General features: G+C 38.3%; 1 protein-coding gene across 1 annotated transcript in view; it reads left to right on the forward strand.

Moving 5' to 3' along the window:
• Positions 1 to 18827, forward strand: part of CSMD3 (CUB and Sushi multiple domains 3) — a 1325501-nt gene extending 1306674 nt beyond the window's left edge. The window contains exons 67-71 of the mRNA XM_014603846.3: positions 4566 to 4724; positions 11655 to 11767; positions 13812 to 13899; positions 15681 to 15816; positions 16691 to 18827. Of these exons, the coding sequence (XP_014459332.1) occupies positions 4566 to 4724; positions 11655 to 11767; positions 13812 to 13899; positions 15681 to 15816; positions 16691 to 16850 (656 nt within the window). The 3' untranslated portion in view covers positions 16851 to 18827. The remainder of the gene's footprint in view (positions 1 to 4565; positions 4725 to 11654; positions 11768 to 13811; positions 13900 to 15680; positions 15817 to 16690) is intronic.
• Positions 18828 to 19136: the final 309 nt, after the last annotated feature.

A 19136-nucleotide genomic window follows, 5' to 3' on the forward strand; every position in this document is an offset into this window, starting at 1 on the left:
TCAAATCACTGTCCCCAATTCAGGCCAGATCCAAATCTGAATCTAATAGGGCCTGTTTTGCACACCCCTAATAAGTATGGTAACTGCTATGGTTACTAGACTCTGATGGACCTATCCACCATAAATTTGTCTTACCCCTTCTTTAACATGGTTATACTATTAGCCTCCAAAATATCCTGTGACAATGATTTCTACACATTAGTTATATGTTGTTTTAAGTCTGATGCCTGATAATGTTATTATATATCTCCTAATTCTTGTATAATTCTCATATTATGAGACACAATAAATAACAGTTTCCTATTTGCTTGCATAACCCAGATATTTACTTGAGATGTAGCAGTTACAATTCCAACAACTGTTCTTCAGCTTCATGTTTTATGTACATACAAATTATCAATTAATTGTCATTTAACTAGCAGGTACAGTCCAAGCCTTAATGTATCTGAATATTCATACTCCAAGCTCATCAGCTTCTCAGAGACATTTTGTCATAGTTTTCAGGAACTTGTCTTGAAACCTAGGAATTACAATGAATTACTTTTTATTTAAGGTATTTTTTTTTAGTCAGTTGTGGGAGGTCAGGAAAGAAACTGTTCCATAACAGGAAAAGTTTAACAAGTTGATATAATGATTATCAGAGACATTTGTGATTTTTATAATTTTCTTTTTTATCACATTTCTAATTCTACTGCTGCTGACCCCAGGGAATTAGCCACTCTTAAAGTGACAATTTATTATAGAAGAAAAATCTCTATTATAATGTCACTTGTGAAAATATATTGCTACTAATTGGGGGCAAAAGAAGTTAAGTAAAATATCTAAACATTTATGAATCCACAACAATTTTGCTGTGATTTCTGAGTCATAATGTAATTATAAAAATCCCAGGTTATATGATAGACAGGTGTTTAAGCAATTTATAGAACTAGTGAATAAAATTAAAGGATTATTATTTCACTGTATTTGTGTCTTTGATATTTTTATATTTTAGATACATAGTGGAAAATAATATATATTAACTTATCTTAAATTCTATTTAATTTGTTTAGTTTTTCAAAGGAAAATGCTAAGGTGAATTAAACTAATGATATGGTGAGTTTATGGACTAAGTACAAACATTCAAAAAGCCTGAGTCAGAAGCAGCCTAAGTTTCATATTTTACTCTAAGTGCCCCAAGTTAGGTCAGGAGAGAACAAACTAAACATTGGTTCTTGGAGTGGGATCCATGCAGGTTGCCTGAAGTGGCTGAAGCCAGCAGGTTGGGGGTGTCCCTGTATGCCTCCCACCAGGCTGCCTCCACTCTCCCCACTCTGCCACCTTTGACAGCCAGACACTGGAGGTTGTGTAGACAGACCTCCAGTGTCACCTGGGCAGCCATCTCTGCCCTGTCCTGTCCCGCCCTGCCTGCTGCTTGCCTCACTATCTCTGAGCAAACCAAGTCCACTGACTGCTCATGCGCAGGATGGCAGCTTGGGAGCAGGTGACCCCCCTGCAGCATCTGCTGCCCAACAAGGTGCCAGCCCTAGCTCCTGCCCCATGCCCCTGCTCAGGGCCAATAGAGCCACCTGAGCTGCAGGTAGGGAAGGTGCTGACTCAAGTTGCTGCCCGGGTGGGGGTCCCCAGGGAGTGGTGCATTGAGCCCACAACTCCCACCCCAAGGGGACTGCCCCTGGCATAGCTGCAGAGCACCTCACTGGGCAAGCATCGGGACAGGGCAGGGTAGGGCATGGTAGGGTATGGCAGGGCAGAGCTGGCTGCCTGGGCAGCACTGCAAGGCAGGAGGCAGTAGAGTGCTGTCTGCATGAAGCAGTTCAGCCTCCTTGGAGCTGGGTCCCATTGCTTTGCCCCTGGCCTGTCCTCACCCCCACAGGCCCACAGCCCATTGTGTTTCCCAGCCACACTTGCCCCTCTCCTGGTGTCTCTGCTGACTCAGGAGCTGCTGAGTGCCAGCATGTCTTGAGGACACATTTGTGGCTGCAGATGGCCTCAGACAGCCCCAATGCCCTGCCCTCAGCAGCACAGGATGGATCTGTCTGCCAGGCCAGGCTGGGGGAGGAGGGTCCTGGGTCACCATTGTCTTGAGTGTAGCCTGCCTCTGTGCCACTCCCCTCCTTCACACAGCTGACAGTCAGAGCCAGTACAGCTGAGGTGCCATGCAGTGGGGACTCCCCCCACCCTGCCCTGCCACAGTGACAGCCGCAGGCAGGAGGCTGTGCTTTGTGAGAGCCCAGAAGCAGCTAAGCACCAGCCATGGCTAGCCTGCTGCCCTGTGACGGGGCTTAGCGGGGGAGCCATAAAGGCTTCTGGGATTCCAGGGGGCTATGACTTAAATGAGTCAGGAGGGGATCTGATGCTGAAGTTTGATATGCTGGTCCAATCTAAACTAAATACATCCAATACTACATCAGTCCACGTGTAACTTAGACTGGGTTCTGCCATTTTTAAATTGGTCTGTGTGCACTGAACTTCTGTTCTCCTGCAGGTTTAGACTGGTTTCCGATAACTTATACCAGTTTATATGTAGCGTCTGTCCCTAGACTACATTTTTAGACACAGGCATCACCATAAGTTTCACCAACCTAAGAGTAACCACCAGAGCCTTTGTAATTCAGGATGACAAGGTTTGGGCTTTCCAGTTTGTGGGAAATTTGAGTTAATTTTAAGTATCTTCTCTTCTTGAGATTACAACTGTATTTGTTAATATTTCCATTAAAATTATTTTTGGATAAACCAGCATTGTTTTTTATAATCCAATACATGTGCTGAATGCTGTAATAACAAGGCCATTATATTGAAGGTGCGTAGCACCTTATATAGAAGACCAGGTACTGTCTTAAAAGTAAGTGGCAATACCTGCATTTCATAAGAAACTGGTAGATCTATACTGCAGCCACTGAAGCAGTACAAGTTATTTCATGATATGGTAATGGAGCTTATAAGTACATAAGGGGTGTACATCAGGACCTGGGAGAATGTCTGTTTACCAGCGCACCCCAAGGAAAAACAAGGACCAGCGGTCATAAACTCCTCCAAGACCATTTTAGGCTGGACATAAGAAAAAAATGTCTTTACTGTCTGAGCCTGCAAGACCTGGAATAGACTCCCTTCAGAAGTGGTGCAGGCACCTACTCTGGACTCATTCAAGAAAAGTTTGGATACTTATCTTGATGGGATACTTTTGACCCCAGCTGACTTCCTGCTGGACTAGATGATCTTTGAGGTAGGTCCCTTCCAGCCCTAACGTCCATGAAATCTATGAAACCTGAGCTAACAAGTATAGGTGTACCTTTAAGCTGTAAATGAGCTATGCCCCAGTCTCTGTATTTGTAATCTCCTTTCCATTCCCCTGGAACACCCCTCTTACTCTCCCTGAACAAGTTCTTAGCAGATCCTTCTGTGTGGCCCAGTGCATGGACTAGTGGCTACTGTTGTGCAACTTATTTTATTCTATAAAGAAACAAAGTTGTTCATTTTGTTTACTCTGAGTGAAAAGTTGCTAGCATCATTGGTAGCTTTCACAAGGTTTGTGATTGTCTATATCTCGAAGGCATGCTTGATGACAGCCACTATCTCTTGGCCAAGCAACACTATTAGTTTTCCATTTGATAACTATAGGAACTACTGGCTGGATACAATAAAGAACTTGGAACTTACAAGTGTTATGACATCTCCCTTTTAGGTGGTTGGCCACCATAGTGGAATACAACTTCAAGAATTAAGTGCTTAGGCTTCCAATGCTATGAATGGAGAGGGTAAGGGACCTCAGGAAGGCAATATTAAAGACTCCCATATTAACCAGGAAGCCAGTCAACATGATTTTATTTATTTTTATTTATCTGTTTGTTTGTTTTTATGCTGCTCTGCTCAAAAAGTCTCAGAGAAGTTTATAACAAAACAAATAATAATAACAACAACAATAATAATAATTTAAATAAATATAAAATAATAAAACACTATCCCAAAGAATACCTGGTACTTCATCTTACCTCCTAAAACCCTACCCTTATTAAAAGGCCTTATACTGCTCTGAAAGGTGGTGAGGCCCAGGCTTTGGTTAATGTTTCCTCTAGTTAGAAAACATTATATACAGAGGTGCATCTGAATTTCTCCCCATTTTTACCTTCTTCTGTAACTTTTCTTCTAAATTTAAGAATAATGAGATTTGAGAACAAGAAAAGTAGTTACTGGGGTATAATATCAGTTGAATGTTTCAAAAAAAATGTTTTTAAATATTTAAGGAGAGATATTTACATGCATCATTTATATTACTTTGTGTCCTTAACTTTATATTAGAACGTACATTCAAATGTCATGATTAGGGCAAATGAAGGTACACATGTAAATAGGTTCTTAAGTATCTGTGTTTATTGTATAATGGTTATTCCATTTTTTTCTTCCTTCTGTGAAATGATTTTCTCTAATAACCATAACCAGAAGTTCTGGTGACATATACAGTAGCAGGGAAGTAAAGAGAAAATGTTTATCGTTAAGGCATTTTTAGATGTCTTACATTGTACATGCTAAGTATTGCAAGTATTAACATGTTTTTGTTATCTCTACAGTTCCTGATGATGTATTTGCCCAGAATTACATATGGAAAGGGTCTTACAATTATAAAGGCAAGAAACAGCCCATGACTTTGACAGTTACCAGTTTCAATGCATCATCGGGTAGAGTAAATGCCACACTTACCAACAGCAACATGGAACTGCTGCTTTCAGGTACTATATCAGAAAAACTCATTCAAATTTACAAGCCTCATGGCTGTTCCCTGTAATTTTATGCTTAATACTTATCATTTTTCTACTAAAATAATGCTGCAAAAAGTGCCTTTGCAATCTAAGAGAAATTGACTGGTAATAGAATACCTTCCTGAATTGGTTTTCTTCACTTTTTTAATTTCCCAAGATTGCAATATATACTGATTTCAAAGAATCATCCTTTTTCTTAATAACTAGAAATTGCACAAATTGCCACATCCTCCTAAAAGATATGTCTTAATAGCTGTTAAGAGGTATGGTAAGACTGATGTGCATTCCCATAGCAATATGAAGATATTCAAGGAAAAGTTTGTGTTATTAAGCCTAAAAATATTTGGTTTTGAAACTCTGACTATTATAACTAGGGCCCAGAATAAAATAGCCAGAACACTGGTGCATTACCCAAAGGACTCTTCACATCTGGGTTGAATTTCAAGAGGATTCTTCTTTCTTTTAAAATTAATAGTGAAAGTGATTTGGCCCAGAAATAAAAGGACCTGATTTTTCAGTAGTATAGACAGGCAATTTCATGTGCAGAAATGGGCTTACTTTGTAATTATAGAGACACCCTTTCTTTGTGCATAGTCAAAAATGAAAAGTCTCCTTCAGGCCTCAATTGACCTGTTGCTCCCTCATTTGTATATAAATGAGTTTGTGAAAATCCCCATACATTTTTTTCCACTCTTGTTTATCTGTCTGGTGCTATATGGTCCTCCTCACCGTGGCACCTCAGGTATTAATGGTTTTCATAGTCTTCCTATGAGGTACAGCATATCTCCCATCCTAAGACAAGGAATAAAATAATTAAATTACCCAAGCTTTCACACAATCAACTAATCCAAAAAAACGCTGTAATGCTAAGTGCCACAACGCCTAACTTGTAGGCACCTGGCTGCTGGAATGGAATTTGAGTAGGAATCAACTAGAAGTAGCCAATATAGAAAGCCAAGGACAGCAGCCATTCTTAAATCCAATGCATCTTCAAGGCTTAGGTGCCTGATTGAAGACTTCAGGGAAGCATTTATTTGTGCCTAGGATCCGCAGCCCAGAATTATCTTGTGAAAGCAGGTATATTGCCCTTCCTTTAAATATGGAAAGGCTTTCCTTTTTTCTTTTCCTCTTCCTTTCTTAATGTAATTGTAGAACTGCTGATGTTTCCCCTCCCTCCCTCTCCATTTAATAGCCAACAGGTTAGAGTACCCACTCCTTCCTACTCTAAGGAATACTAATGCATTTTACACAAATAAAAAAATACATAAACAATTTGGAACCCAGGACTCCCCTTGTTGCACTATAGAATCAGTCCTCCTCCTCTTTTCTCTTTCTGGGCATAACATATTCATTTCTGTACTGGGAAGTGTTGTGAATATCCTGTATTCCACAATAAACTGTAACTTGAGATTTAGGGGACTGTCCAGGGAAGGGAGAAATTTAGTGCTAAATCTCTTCAAACAGAGGTAGAATTGAACTTGGACCTCCTACATCCAATACTGTAAAAACTAGTCTCTTAGAACAAGCCTCAAACAACTTAGAACTATGCTGTAATAGGGGAGCACATCCGATTCTGATCATATTTTTAAAAATGTTGGTCGCTAGTTTAAGTCTGTATGAAACCATACTCTATACACTATAATGGATTGGGGCCTGCAGGCAATAAAGGTAGGGAATACTTGCTTGAGGGATCCTAAATGAGTTTCATTGTGAGAGAGCTACTAAACTGCTTGGAACCATCAAGTTTGAGGTGTTTTTCTACATAACCAGAAGCATAACTATAGGTGCCTAGGAAACTAGAAGGTAAAAAATAAAAGAGTCAATTCAGGCTAAAGTGGCAGGTGGTCTATATGAGCAATCCTTTCTCAGATAACATAAATTTCAATTAATCTCACAACCCCATCTACTTTGGGGTTTTTTTGGGGGGGTGGGGGAGGGGGGTTGGTTCCATTTTTCTGGTTCTTCAGCCATTTCACTTTCTTCTGGTACTATTTTTTAACTTGACTGCCCAGCTTTGTGTCCTTCCCACAGTGTCCTATCTTCTCTGCACTCCTCCTCTCATAGGGCGCGTGCAAATGTGTGTGCACGTGCCTCTTGCCCTGTCTCAAACCCTTTTGAGGCAGAGCAAGAGGCACATGCAGGAATGAAAAAAATATTCCCTGTGCTGCAAACTTGCAGTGTGGGGAGAAAATTAGACCCAGGGGTCAAATAAAAACCCGGGGGAAAAAAACAGGTCAGGGCAGAGTCCCAGACTGAGGCAACCAGAGGCTCAGTCCTCCAAAGACACTCTGGAAGAGTACCAGAGTATTGCTACGATTGGCTTTTTTCCCACTTCTGAAGCATGCTGGGCAGGCAGCCATGCAAGCTGCAGGGACCCAGACCCAGCTTTTGCCAGGTAAGCAGGGGATTGGGGGCAGGAGGAGTGAGGAGGGCACCTCAGGAGGCTGGAGACAGCAGAGGAATGAGCAGGGGCTGTAGACAGCCTCAAAGGCATTCCCCTGCTGTCCCCTGCTTTTCCGAGGCTGGAGATAGTCTGAGATGAATTCCCCTGCTATCTCCATCCCCTGCTCCTTCCCCTGCTTGTCTGCAGCCTCCGGGGAGCAGGAGTAGGAGCAGGGGGCTGGAGACAACAGGGGAATGTCTCCAGAGGCAGTCTCCAGCCTCCTGCTCCCTCCCAAGGCTGGAGACAAGCAGGGGAAGGAGCAGGGGTTTGGAGACAAGCAGGAGTCTGGAGACAAGCCCCTGGAGATAATCTGGAGACCTGCCCTGCTCTCTCCAGCCTCCTGCTCATTCTCTGCTACTGCCAGTGAGTGTGGGGGGCTGGGAGAGCAAGTGGAGAGCTGGGAGAATGAACAGAGGGTAGGGGGAATGAACGGGAGTGGGGGAATGAGTGGGGAGCAGGGGGAATGAATGGGGGCAGGGGGAATGAATGGTGGATGGGGAGAATGAATGGGGAGCAGGGGAATGAATGTGGAGCTGCAGAAACCAACAAGAGTGGGGGGAATGAGCCTCCTGTTCATTCTCCTATTCTCTCCAGCCTCCTGCTTGTTCTCCTGCTCATGTCCAGCCTCCAGAGGCTGGAGAAGAGCAGAGGGCTGGAGACCAGCGTCAGGGCAGGGGCAGCTATCACCCCTGGGAAGGAGCCTGTGACCCTGCAGGCAGGGTAGTCCATGTGCTGGGGGGGTCATTTCTGCCCTGTGGGGGGCAGGGGACCATTGGCGATGCGTAGGGGGTGCACATGCACTCCCTGAGCATGGCAATGCATCCCCTCAAAAAAAGTGCTGCCAACACTGCCTGTGGTGTCTATAGGCAGTTGCCGCTTCCCCCCCTGCAGCAAGTGGTGTCTGCAGGCAGTCAGCAATCACTGCTGGCCACCGCTGTCACTGACAGTGGTGTCTGTGGTTGCTCACCCCTCACCACCCCTGCCCCCACTGCCGACAGTGCCAGCAGCTGTGGCAGCTGCTCCTAACTTACCGCTGCCACCACGCTTCCACCTCCACCAGTGCTGCTGAGCCCTGCCAGCTGCTGGGGGTATGTGGCATTCATTCATGAGCCTGTGTGAGATCACTATGCCTCACTGGAGTTTTCCAGAAAAGTAATCCAAGAAATTTATTGGGGAAGATAATTAATTCAAAGTATTAAAATTTGTCAGCTTCTAATATTTTCCTAAATGCAGTAACTCTTTGGCAGCAAAAGCAGAGAGCTGATACCATTGGATCAGGGGATCTTCATATTTACTACAACTCTATCTTGATCGTCTATTGTACTTAATTATTAAAGTGAAAAGGAGAGCCAGTAAAAGTAACCTCCTGGACATGACCTGAAAGGTTCTGTAAAGCTCCACTAAACTTGATTTTAATATTTTGCCAATTTGTGTGTGTGTTCCTACACTAATCCCTCACATATACATGGTACTGGCTTTTGGAACATCACTCAAGTTAAACTAAGCTATGATACAGTACTAACACTTCAAAGAGAGTCTTAGCATCCTAGATTTCCTCTTTCATACTTCAGAGTTTTAGTAGCACCAATGCTTCATAAAATCTGTTGACCACCAACCAACCCTCTTATTATAAAGCCTGTCTGGCAACATGAAGTTTCTCATTTTTTTTTTCTGCTGAATTACCTCTCACAACACCAAAAGCCCAGTTCCACGTAGTACCAACATTGCTTCTGTCTCTTTTCCAAGACCAGCAGTGGATTATAAACTAACCTTTTCAGGAACTCCAGCAGAAGTCCCATCTTCCTGTCTGCCTAGGTAGCTTAGTGCTAACCCCCGAAAATATTCAAGACACTCCTCTTTCTAGTGAACCAGCACCTTTCCCAGTACATAAGGTATGTTCTTCCACAAAGCATGTGCACAGAACCAGACAGATCACCTAACATGGATGATACCAGTTCAACTGAGGAAAGAGGACACATTCATGGTGCCATCTCACCACCATGGCTTTGTCTTGATTAACAAAATACCTCTATTTCAGTTAGCTAGTGTTTGCTAAGCTGTATCCAACCTAAACTCAAGGATATTTTCTAGTCAAGATAATCTCAGGGATGTTAAAAAGTTTGGCCATATGGTTTATCATAAAAAGCTTTTGTTTGCAACCTGGCTTGTGATCCATGTAGTCCATTACTGAATAGCCTTTCACTACAGCTTGTTGGAAAACTAAGGGATCATGATTTTCACACAAAAAATGCATGCGCTACACACACACACACACACACACACACACACACATTTAATTGTAGTTTCACACTAAGTTAACAAATGGGTATGTATGTGTTGCCTGTATGTATGGAAAATAATCTTGCTTCTGGGTTTGGTCAAAAGTTGGTAACCAGCTTCAGTTTTCATCCACCCTGAACAGAAAGAGTGACACAGTGCAAGCCTGTGGGACTCTGAAAATGAGAGCCATTTTGTAAGTTGAATATTGTGTAGCATTAGTCTCTGTGGTTTCACAGAAAGGGACCGAATGTACTAGGAGGCCTCTTTACCTAGCCCTCAAGGTTTCAGAAGCAAGTTAGTAAACTGCAACACCACTGACAGTTCTAATATCAAGAGGGAAAAAAAATTACCATAGTCCAACACCAAAAGAAATTAATCAGTTGCTGAATCAAGAAAATTTCATCGTGTACCAGGATCTGAAGCAGGACTGATTAGAATCAGTGTAGATGTAAAGTTGCTGGAACTGTTCCTTTCTTATTTTCCTGATAACCATAAATTAAAATGGTAAGTTTGAGCAAGATTGGAAATGTGTGAGGTTACCAGTAGACAAAGATATCTTTTTACTCAAGGCATTAAGAATTACAAAACTGTCTAAAAGGAAGCATTAAGTATCCTAATTAAAGACATTATAGACAAAATAGCATTCTCCTTGCCTTTAATTTCATAAAGGAGATACTAGCATCAAATTGTTGATATCCAGGAATTGGAGGATATGGAACACAAATAAAATTTTAACACGACATCTTTGCATTGCATTAATTTATTTCAGATGTGGAGGGGAGCAACAAATTATGTTTTTGTTCACTTAAATTCAAAGGGACAGATTCTACTCTCCTACCATATAATTCTCATTTAAATAATTGTTAATTCAGAAGATCTGACAGTTGTTACATGGCTTGAAAGAAAATGCAGGATATAACTACATTTATGTCCTGCCATATCTATTCAAGTAAGGTTCTCAGACTTTGAAGCCAGCATTTAGAATCTATGCCTGAACTTACTTTAACTTGTGGTTTTAGTGCCCATTTTACAATTGAAATCTGTCAAAGGATATAAAAGATATGCCTATTACATCCCTATAAAAAGATATGCCTATCATACCCTTAACATTTTGAGTTATCTCAGGAAACTTATAAATATGTTTTCTGTTATTTAAAAAAGACTGAAAAAATGCAAATAAAGATCCATATGTGGTTTGAATGTTTAGAGACACTGAATATCAGCATATCCCATTGACTTTAATAGGAATATTGTGTAGTCAGTATTACTGTCACTGATATTTTTTAAATATCTTTGTCTGGCTGTGTAATGAGCATAAATGATGTAGGATACAGAAATAGTTAAATGCAGAATGAAAGCTAAGAATACTATAGGCCAAATATTTATGTCTCATACCATTACTTAATGTAATTATTAAGCAACTTGTACTTTTTAGTGCAGCCTATCTTTTTCATTGCTATCTTTCACACAGATAAATTCATTAAACATACTTTTAATTGTAATTTCAAACTAGAAGCTAACAATAAATATAACATAATTGGAGTTTTGAACATTTTTCTGCAGGTAATGAAATTATCTGTTAATTCTGCCAGCAATGCAAATTAAATGATATATAGAAGTTCTTCAACTCAGTGAAATCACAATTTTGCAAAATTGACAGGAGGAGAACAATCCCATTTGATGCGTCACTAAAGGAAAAAAAAAAAACAAAAGTTTTTTGAAATTTTTTCCCCACAAAATAAAGCTTGTATGTGTCTGTATCAGTCACTTCTTAGACTATTGGTATAGAATACAAACTAAGGGATCCGTGAGCCCCGGGTTTGAGTTCCCCGTGCCCAGTTCACAACAGACTCTTTCTTTTCAGGTCAGATAAAGTTAAGAACTTATCCTATGTCTTCCACATCTCAAGCCTAACCTCACAGCTATGCTGCAGGGGGGGAGGATGAGGAGGAGAGAGAGGAAAGTCTCCCTTCTCCTGTTTTTTGTGGTAACCAGTATAACTGCACAAAGTATTTTAGGTTCAACAAAACAGCTTATTTGGTGGAAGGGAAATTCCACTGAAAATATTCTGACTAGCTATATTACCAAATTGTACCTTATTCAAGGAGGGGTTCACTATTAAAATAATAGTTATCACCTTAAGTAGATGAAAAATATCTCCATTTTATCTTTAACAGGCGTGTATAAAAGCCAGGAAGCCCGTCTGATGCTCCATATATATCTCATTAAAGGACCATCTCATACAACTGTGAGCAAAATGAAAGAGGAAAAATGGGCTATGGATGGTTTTGTGAGTATATTTCTATTAATACAGGACCATTTTAAATATGTAGTAATGTTTGTGTGTTAGATGAGAATAACATAAAACTTATCTAATGAAAGGTTGGTAGTAATGCTAACTGATTTAATAAAATGAAAAATATTATTGTACTACTGCAGATGGGAGTGGGCTATTTGATGGGGAAAATGTACATATTACCATAGAAGGATATCAAATCCTTCTTTGCACAGATGTGATAATTTGATACAAGGGAAGACACCCAAAAGAAATCATTATTTTCCAAGGCCTGGAATGGACTCTCTCTAGACGTGGTGCAAGCACCTACTCTGGATACTTTTAAGAAACGTTTGGACGCTTATCTTGCTGGGATCCTTTGACCCCAATTGACTTCCTGCCCCTGGGGCAGGGGCTTGACTCAATAATCTTCCAAGGTCCCTTCTAGCCCTAATGTCTATGAAATTATCCTTATTTTTTTACAGTAGCGCAGTAATTGCAAGAAGCATTCTCAATTTTAGAAAACATGTTTTTATAAGGTTAAGATGAGTGTTTCCATTTTGATATGTCCTTCTGAATAATCTTTCTATGCAGAATGTACTACTATGTTTCTTGCTTTCTTACTGGAAGCAAAATAATACACATGGAATAAAATACTTCATGGAAATGACACAGCAGTATTAGGGAATCAGTATGTGATAAAGTGAAATATCATGTGGGTGAAAAACCTAAACAAATGGGTCCAAATCTTTCCAGAGCTTCCAGAGAGTGGGGAGGCTCTGGGGCATTTATGAACCAGATTTAGCACATTCCCTAGGGAGGAAAAGGAGAGACAAAATCTAAGCTATTTGGGATGCTGATGGACTTCCAAGAGGAGAATTGTTCCATAAGGCTAAGTACAGACAATCAAACAGCCTGCGGTTTTTGCCTCCTGGCCAACCAGCAGGAAGTGGCAGGGCTCCGCGGCGCTTTAGCCGGTCAGTAACAGGAGGCAAAAACTGCGGCATATTTAAATCTGCAGTTTTTGCCTGCCAGCTGATCAGCAAAAAGTGGCAACCCCTGTCCCCTCCACCAAACAGCAGTGGAAGGGAGAGGTAGTGGTATGCACCAAAAAGAGCAAGATTAATGGAGCTGCTGCCACAGTTTAGGTAGATTTTGGAATTGGTGGAGAGGTAAGATCGTATGGGTCTAAAAACACATTGAATTTAAGTCATCTGTGCCTAAATACTTATACATCTTCTATGAGTTACTCTGTTAAATTGGGATTTCTTCTTCCTACCACCACTTCTCTCTCTGGTGACTGTGACATTAAGGATTTTGGATTTGATGTTCTCGATACATATGAGCATATCAGCTTGTCTAAATTTGTATTACTTTATATACACTATAGTATTAAGATTATATTGTTATTATTATAATGTATACGCTGGTATAGGTAAAGCATTATGATACCACTAGTATGGCTGCAGTTATACTGATATAAAAATATATATGAAATCTGAATTATACTGTTAAATTGTCTGCTTTGTATTGCAAATTTTCTTTGATACTACTTGGTGAAAAAGAACAAAAAAACCTGACAAAATTATCTTTGTGTTATATGAGTAGCACTCCCCAGGGTAACATATTTCCCTTGTTCATGCTAATTCAGGTCATGTCCTCAGGGCAAAAAAACCCCCAAAACTTTATGGTTACAAATAAGTGTGAAAGGTTCTGAGTTCAAAGTATAACTACTCTATGGACATGTCTACACAAGATGCTGACTGTAGCTCATCACAGCATGGACAGTACTAATATGCTACTGCACAGTATGATTAGACTGCTGCTCAGTAGCATCATCTAAAGGACATATGCTGATGCTATGGAGCAGTAATTTGCTAATACAAGTACTAAATAAATGTGCAGTAGTGTCTCATGTAGATACTCCCAGTAATAAATTTAATCCCAGCCAGGAGTAGGATGGATAGTTTAGGAATTTCACTTCCAATCATATTTTAATCACCTGGACTATTTCTAACCAAATATTCCCAGAATATTTATAAATATTTTCTGCTTTCAGGTTTCTGCTGAACCAGATGGAGCAACATATGTTTTCCAAGGATTTATACAGGGTAAAGATTATGGACAATTTGGACTTCAAAGATTAGGTAACCCACTATTTTTATGTCATAATTCAATATTGTTTCATATTGTACTTTTTATTATTCATGTTTTTGAAGCATGACTGCATATGAAGTGTTGTATTGAAATTGTATCTCAATATTAGTGTTTGGGTAGAATATAGCTAGACTCATAACCTGAAATAGTAGGAATAGAATATTTTGTTTATAGGAAATTAAATAGGGAAGTATAGTTGCTTTAGTGTGGGGGGCTGCTGGTTGTGGCTAAGAACATTTGATATATTTAGTGATCTTGTTTTAAGAACTAAATATGGAATAATAATTTAATTCCAAATTATGAATTATACAGAGAATAAGTAAGAGAAACAGAGTATGTGCCCAGTGCTGTGAATTAATAAAGATTACTATCCAATCTGGAAATCCTTTTCATATTTTTCTGCATTCAAAATTCTCACTGAAGTCATGAAGAACTTCATGATTTTGCACTCTAGATTCAATTATGCACCAAACTATTTTTTTATTCTTATGCATTTTATTATTGCTAATAAAAACCTTGCTGTTTTATGAATACGGACGCATAGAGAACAAGAAAAACATTGTATTGAAATTGTATATCAATATTAGTGTTTGGGTAGAATATAGCTAGACTTGGAACCTGAAATAGTAGGGATAGAATATTTTGTTTTATGAATGCTTAAGCATAGAAAACAAGACAAACATTATCAATTAAACATATAATGTCTGTACTCCTTCTCTTGAGAATTCTAATAATTCTCCTCAGTTGGGGGGAAAAAAACACCCCTTAAATATTGGCAAGATATTGCATCCAAGGTAGTAGGATTCTACGTAGACCAAATAGTGCATTTCTACAAGGAAAATTAGTTCTCATGACTGTAATGTCTTCCTAAATAGATTGGTCATCTTCAGCTAAATCATTTTATCTACAGCCAAAACACATTCTTCCTGCCTCGCTCCTATTGTTTAAAAAATCCAAGAATTTTTTTTAACAATTTGAATATGCAGGATTTATTAATTTGTGGAATGAAATAGATCATGTTTTTACTTTCATTATCTTAAGTCATGTTAAACTGGAGTCTTGGAAGCTTAACTTTGCTTTCACTGCATTTGCTAATATAGATGCTTTAGATAGAACTCATATACAAGACTAAGAGCTATAACCAACATATCTGAGCTTCATTAAGCCATCTATTTCAAAATATTTGGGGATAATCTGTTAAAAAATAAATGCAGTCATGTTTTGGCAATTTGGTTTTATTGGCTTCTTATGAAAACTGTAAGCATTCACACCTCTTCCAATTTTCAAATTTTAGATTTTTTTTTAATTTAATAATTTTCTTCCATGAGTTCCATCTTCTAAGAACAAGATTATTCACCTAGGAATATATTTAACTTTGGTACGAGATTAATTAATAGAATCACTAAAGGATCACTAGTAGGCTTGAAGAGAGAGAAATCCACCATGCTTGATCAAGGATTTGCTTTAACTAACAAGTCTTTAGCAGATGTACAAGATATTTTTATAATTTTTTCTCCAGAATAGATGTGAAATGAGGATTTCAAAACTTTAGTCATACAAACATAAACTACCTTTCAAACCAAACCACCCATTCATTTCCTGCTTGTTGTACCTAATAATTTTTCTTATCACTATTCTTATTTATCATCTAAATATATCATAAGTCCTCACAAATGCTCACTTGCAATAATAATGGGAGAAATTTTGGAGTGGTACTTGCTGGAAATAACTAATCCTTTTTTCTTTCTCTTTCTTTTATTTTTCTGTTTAGGTCTTAATGTGTCTGAAGGTTCAAATTCTTCTAATCAACCACATGGTACAAATAGTAGTTCTGTGGCCATTGCTATCCTTGTGCCTTTCTTTGCCCTTATATTTGCAGGTTTTGGGTTTTACCTTTATAAGCAAAGGTAAGTGTAAATTAATCCTTGCATTATCATTTGCTTAAAGTTCTTCAGTGCCCTTAAACTTGAGTATAATAAATAGGATAACAAGAGCTTTCTTGAGAACTCCTTCACAAAGATCTCTATAGAAGTTCCTTGTTGTGCATGTCTCTGAGGACAAAATGTATTCCTCTGTTTCATTTTTAAGGAATATTTTCTAACAGTCAATTGCATAACATCAGATAAGTAAAAGATCTTGCGCTACAACAATCAAGGATGGGAATGGGACTCCTAAATAGCTGTATGCACAGCAGTACTTGTCAGATGTCTTAACAATTACTCTTACAGTGCAGTCAAAGGACAACATGACTAAAATGTGGTATCTGTGTCATAAAAATGGAACTAAAAGTCCTTGAACTGCTCCAGACTAAAACTTGGTTATTGGCATACAAATATTTATTTCTTTTATACAACAACTTTTATCCAAGTTGAATTATTATTTCTCTTGACTTTTCATATAAAAAGTCTTCAGATTCTGAATTTAAGTTTTATTAATATTTATAGCCTATCTAGTCAAACTGAAACCTTTCTAAATAAAAATCATTTCACTATTGTTGCCCTCAGATAACAAGCAGTGTTTAGCCTTCATTTCCATTTTCCGCCGAACAGCTCTTAACAATATTGCATTTTTGCTGATTTTCAATTAGCTATAAGCACGTTATAACATTATTTTAATATGATAATCTTCTGTAACCTTGTTTAAAAAGCCAGCAACGTCCTTTAATTAATTTTCAACTTTAATATTTTAAATTGAAAATAGTCCCATTTATTGAGGTTCTTATACCACACAGATCACTATGAAAAACTCCAGTTGTAAACACCCTGTGTTTTTCTTTAACAGGACTGCACCTAAAACACAGTATACAGGCTGCTCTGTACATGAAAATAATAACGGGCAAGCTGCTTTTGAAAACCCCATGTATGACACAAATGCAAAGTCTGTAGAAGGGAAAGCTGTGCGATTTGACCCCAACTTGAACACCGTTTGCACAATGGTATAATGTGGTAATGCTTTGTCTTCAGAAGTTTGGAAATTGAAACACAACACAGTGCACGCGTAGTTCACTGATAAAAATTTAAAGCACACTTTTCAGGATATACTGGATCACCTTTTCCTGAGGATGATAGACAAGAGTGTTTTTTTCATAAACTGGAACAGAATTGTTCTTCATGTTTACCATGGAGAGTTTTACAGATAATCTGCTGCACTCCACGAGTGCTTACTCACAGTTTATTTGCTTTTTTAAAAAAGGAGATTATTCTAAAACATAAAACATATTTGCATATATTGGAGGAGCATCCACTATCAGTACTTCTGTGCTTTATAAAACTATAATAGAGGGACTGGGTTTAAAAACAAAAAGATATAGGCTAGAAAATAAGAGCTATAATTACAGGAGATAATAGGTCACTGACTTCTCTTTTGCATTGATGAGCTATCTCATTCTCATAAATTTGAACTTTGTACCATTCTTTCAGTTATTCATCCCTGTTTAGCAAGTGTCTTTTTTTTCTTAGACCAGTTGGTTTCTAACATTGCTCAATATCATGTCACAAGTTTAAACCTACAAATGTAACTTGCTATTTTTTACAGTGCAGAAGGAAAATAAATGACAGGTTTTCAGATCTTATTTAATTTCTCGTTTCATATCTAGCCTTGTCCACACATTCAGTGTCAAGCTTCTTTCCTCTGTTCTCATTAGCAAGACCCACAGGTGATAATGGGTGTAGTCTTGCTTCTCTATGTTCCCTCCTGTGGGCTTTTGCTAGTAGACATTGGTTTTATAACAAAAGATGGTAGCACACTATATGAACTGTGCTTTGTCATGCAGCAATGTTCCTTCCTGTTGAAGATGATTTGCAAGAGTGACCATTTTACATTTTTTTCTAACATCAAAATGTACCTTAATGAAGTTCGGATTAGAAAGATACTGTTTATAGAGATGCTAGAAAGCGAAATCAATATATCAAGAACATAAGGCTTCGCATTTCAATCCATATTACTGTCTATACATATTTCATTATCAGCATTATTCTACTCCTGAATTTTCTCAAAATACACATGCTTGTGGCATGATGCCAAGCCCACGGAAATCAATCCAATGACTGACTGATTTCAGTGAGCTTTGGATCAGTCCTATTCATTGAAGAATCATACTTTGGAAGTAATTTGGCTTTGGCACACAAGCTGGTATCAGATATTATTAAAACAGACCCTCGCTATAATTAGCTAAAATTGAATTTATTGCAGCAATACAGTACGAACAGTCTTTTAAGAAAGTAAGACATTGTTTAATTAGGATTAACCCATCAAAACATACAAGTCTCACTCCCAGAAAGGCAAGTTTCAAACACGGTAAACAATTTTTGAAGGAAGGTAATCTTTAGTTTTACAGTTTTTTTCATAACAGAGTTATCCATTGGCAACTCCAATAATTTATTTGTAAGTCATTGTCTTCCTTTTATAGCATGACTCACAAATTCTGTACATTAGCCTGTGTGAATTATCTGTTACTGTCCCTTTAAGACATTAATAACTCTGTGAAAAATCTAACCTTTTTATTACCATAATAGAGAGTGCCTACCAAAAATCATTGTACCCAGGATTGCTGCTTGGATTTCTAAAATGTTTGATGAATTTCTTATAAACCATTTTACAACACTTTGTTTTGAGAATTCATACAATTCTGTCAAACTGTATTCTACTAAAAAAGATGCTGTTTTATATTTTTTACCATCAGTTGTTATTTATTCTTGTTTGTTCAAATGACTGCAATAACTATGACTCATTCATTAATGTTAAGGTTAATAGATTTGAGATCATTTAAAATATGTTTCTTCTGCGACTGGCTACTCCTCTTATATTAATGCATACACTTTTGTAAAGAAGTATATTTTTATGAAAAAAAGGATTTGTAAAAGTATGATGTAAATTTTCAGTGCAATGTAAACAAAATAAAAATGGACAATTGCTTTTTTAACAATGTGTCTTCTTTACTAGCTGAGCTTTAACACTTTTGTCAGGTACAGAAACTAGAAAACAACTGAAATGGTTACACAAACTCACTATTTTCTCAGATTTCCAAATACACTTTTGGCTCCTCACTCTCCACCCTGAACCTCCCAGGCTTCTCATGCCATTGCAAGTAAATTGGCATTTTATTTACTGAAGTGGTTTAGATTTATTTAATCTTCCATGAATATTGAAGTTGTCTACTTTCTCCAAGAACAGTACTATACTTGTTTAGAACAGACAGTGGGAATTCATATGATATTTCCTGAATGGA

Source organism: Alligator mississippiensis, chromosome 3, assembly GCF_030867095.1.
Source record: "Alligator mississippiensis isolate rAllMis1 chromosome 3, rAllMis1, whole genome shotgun sequence".
NCBI classification, from domain to species: Eukaryota; Metazoa; Chordata; order Crocodylia; family Alligatoridae; genus Alligator; species Alligator mississippiensis.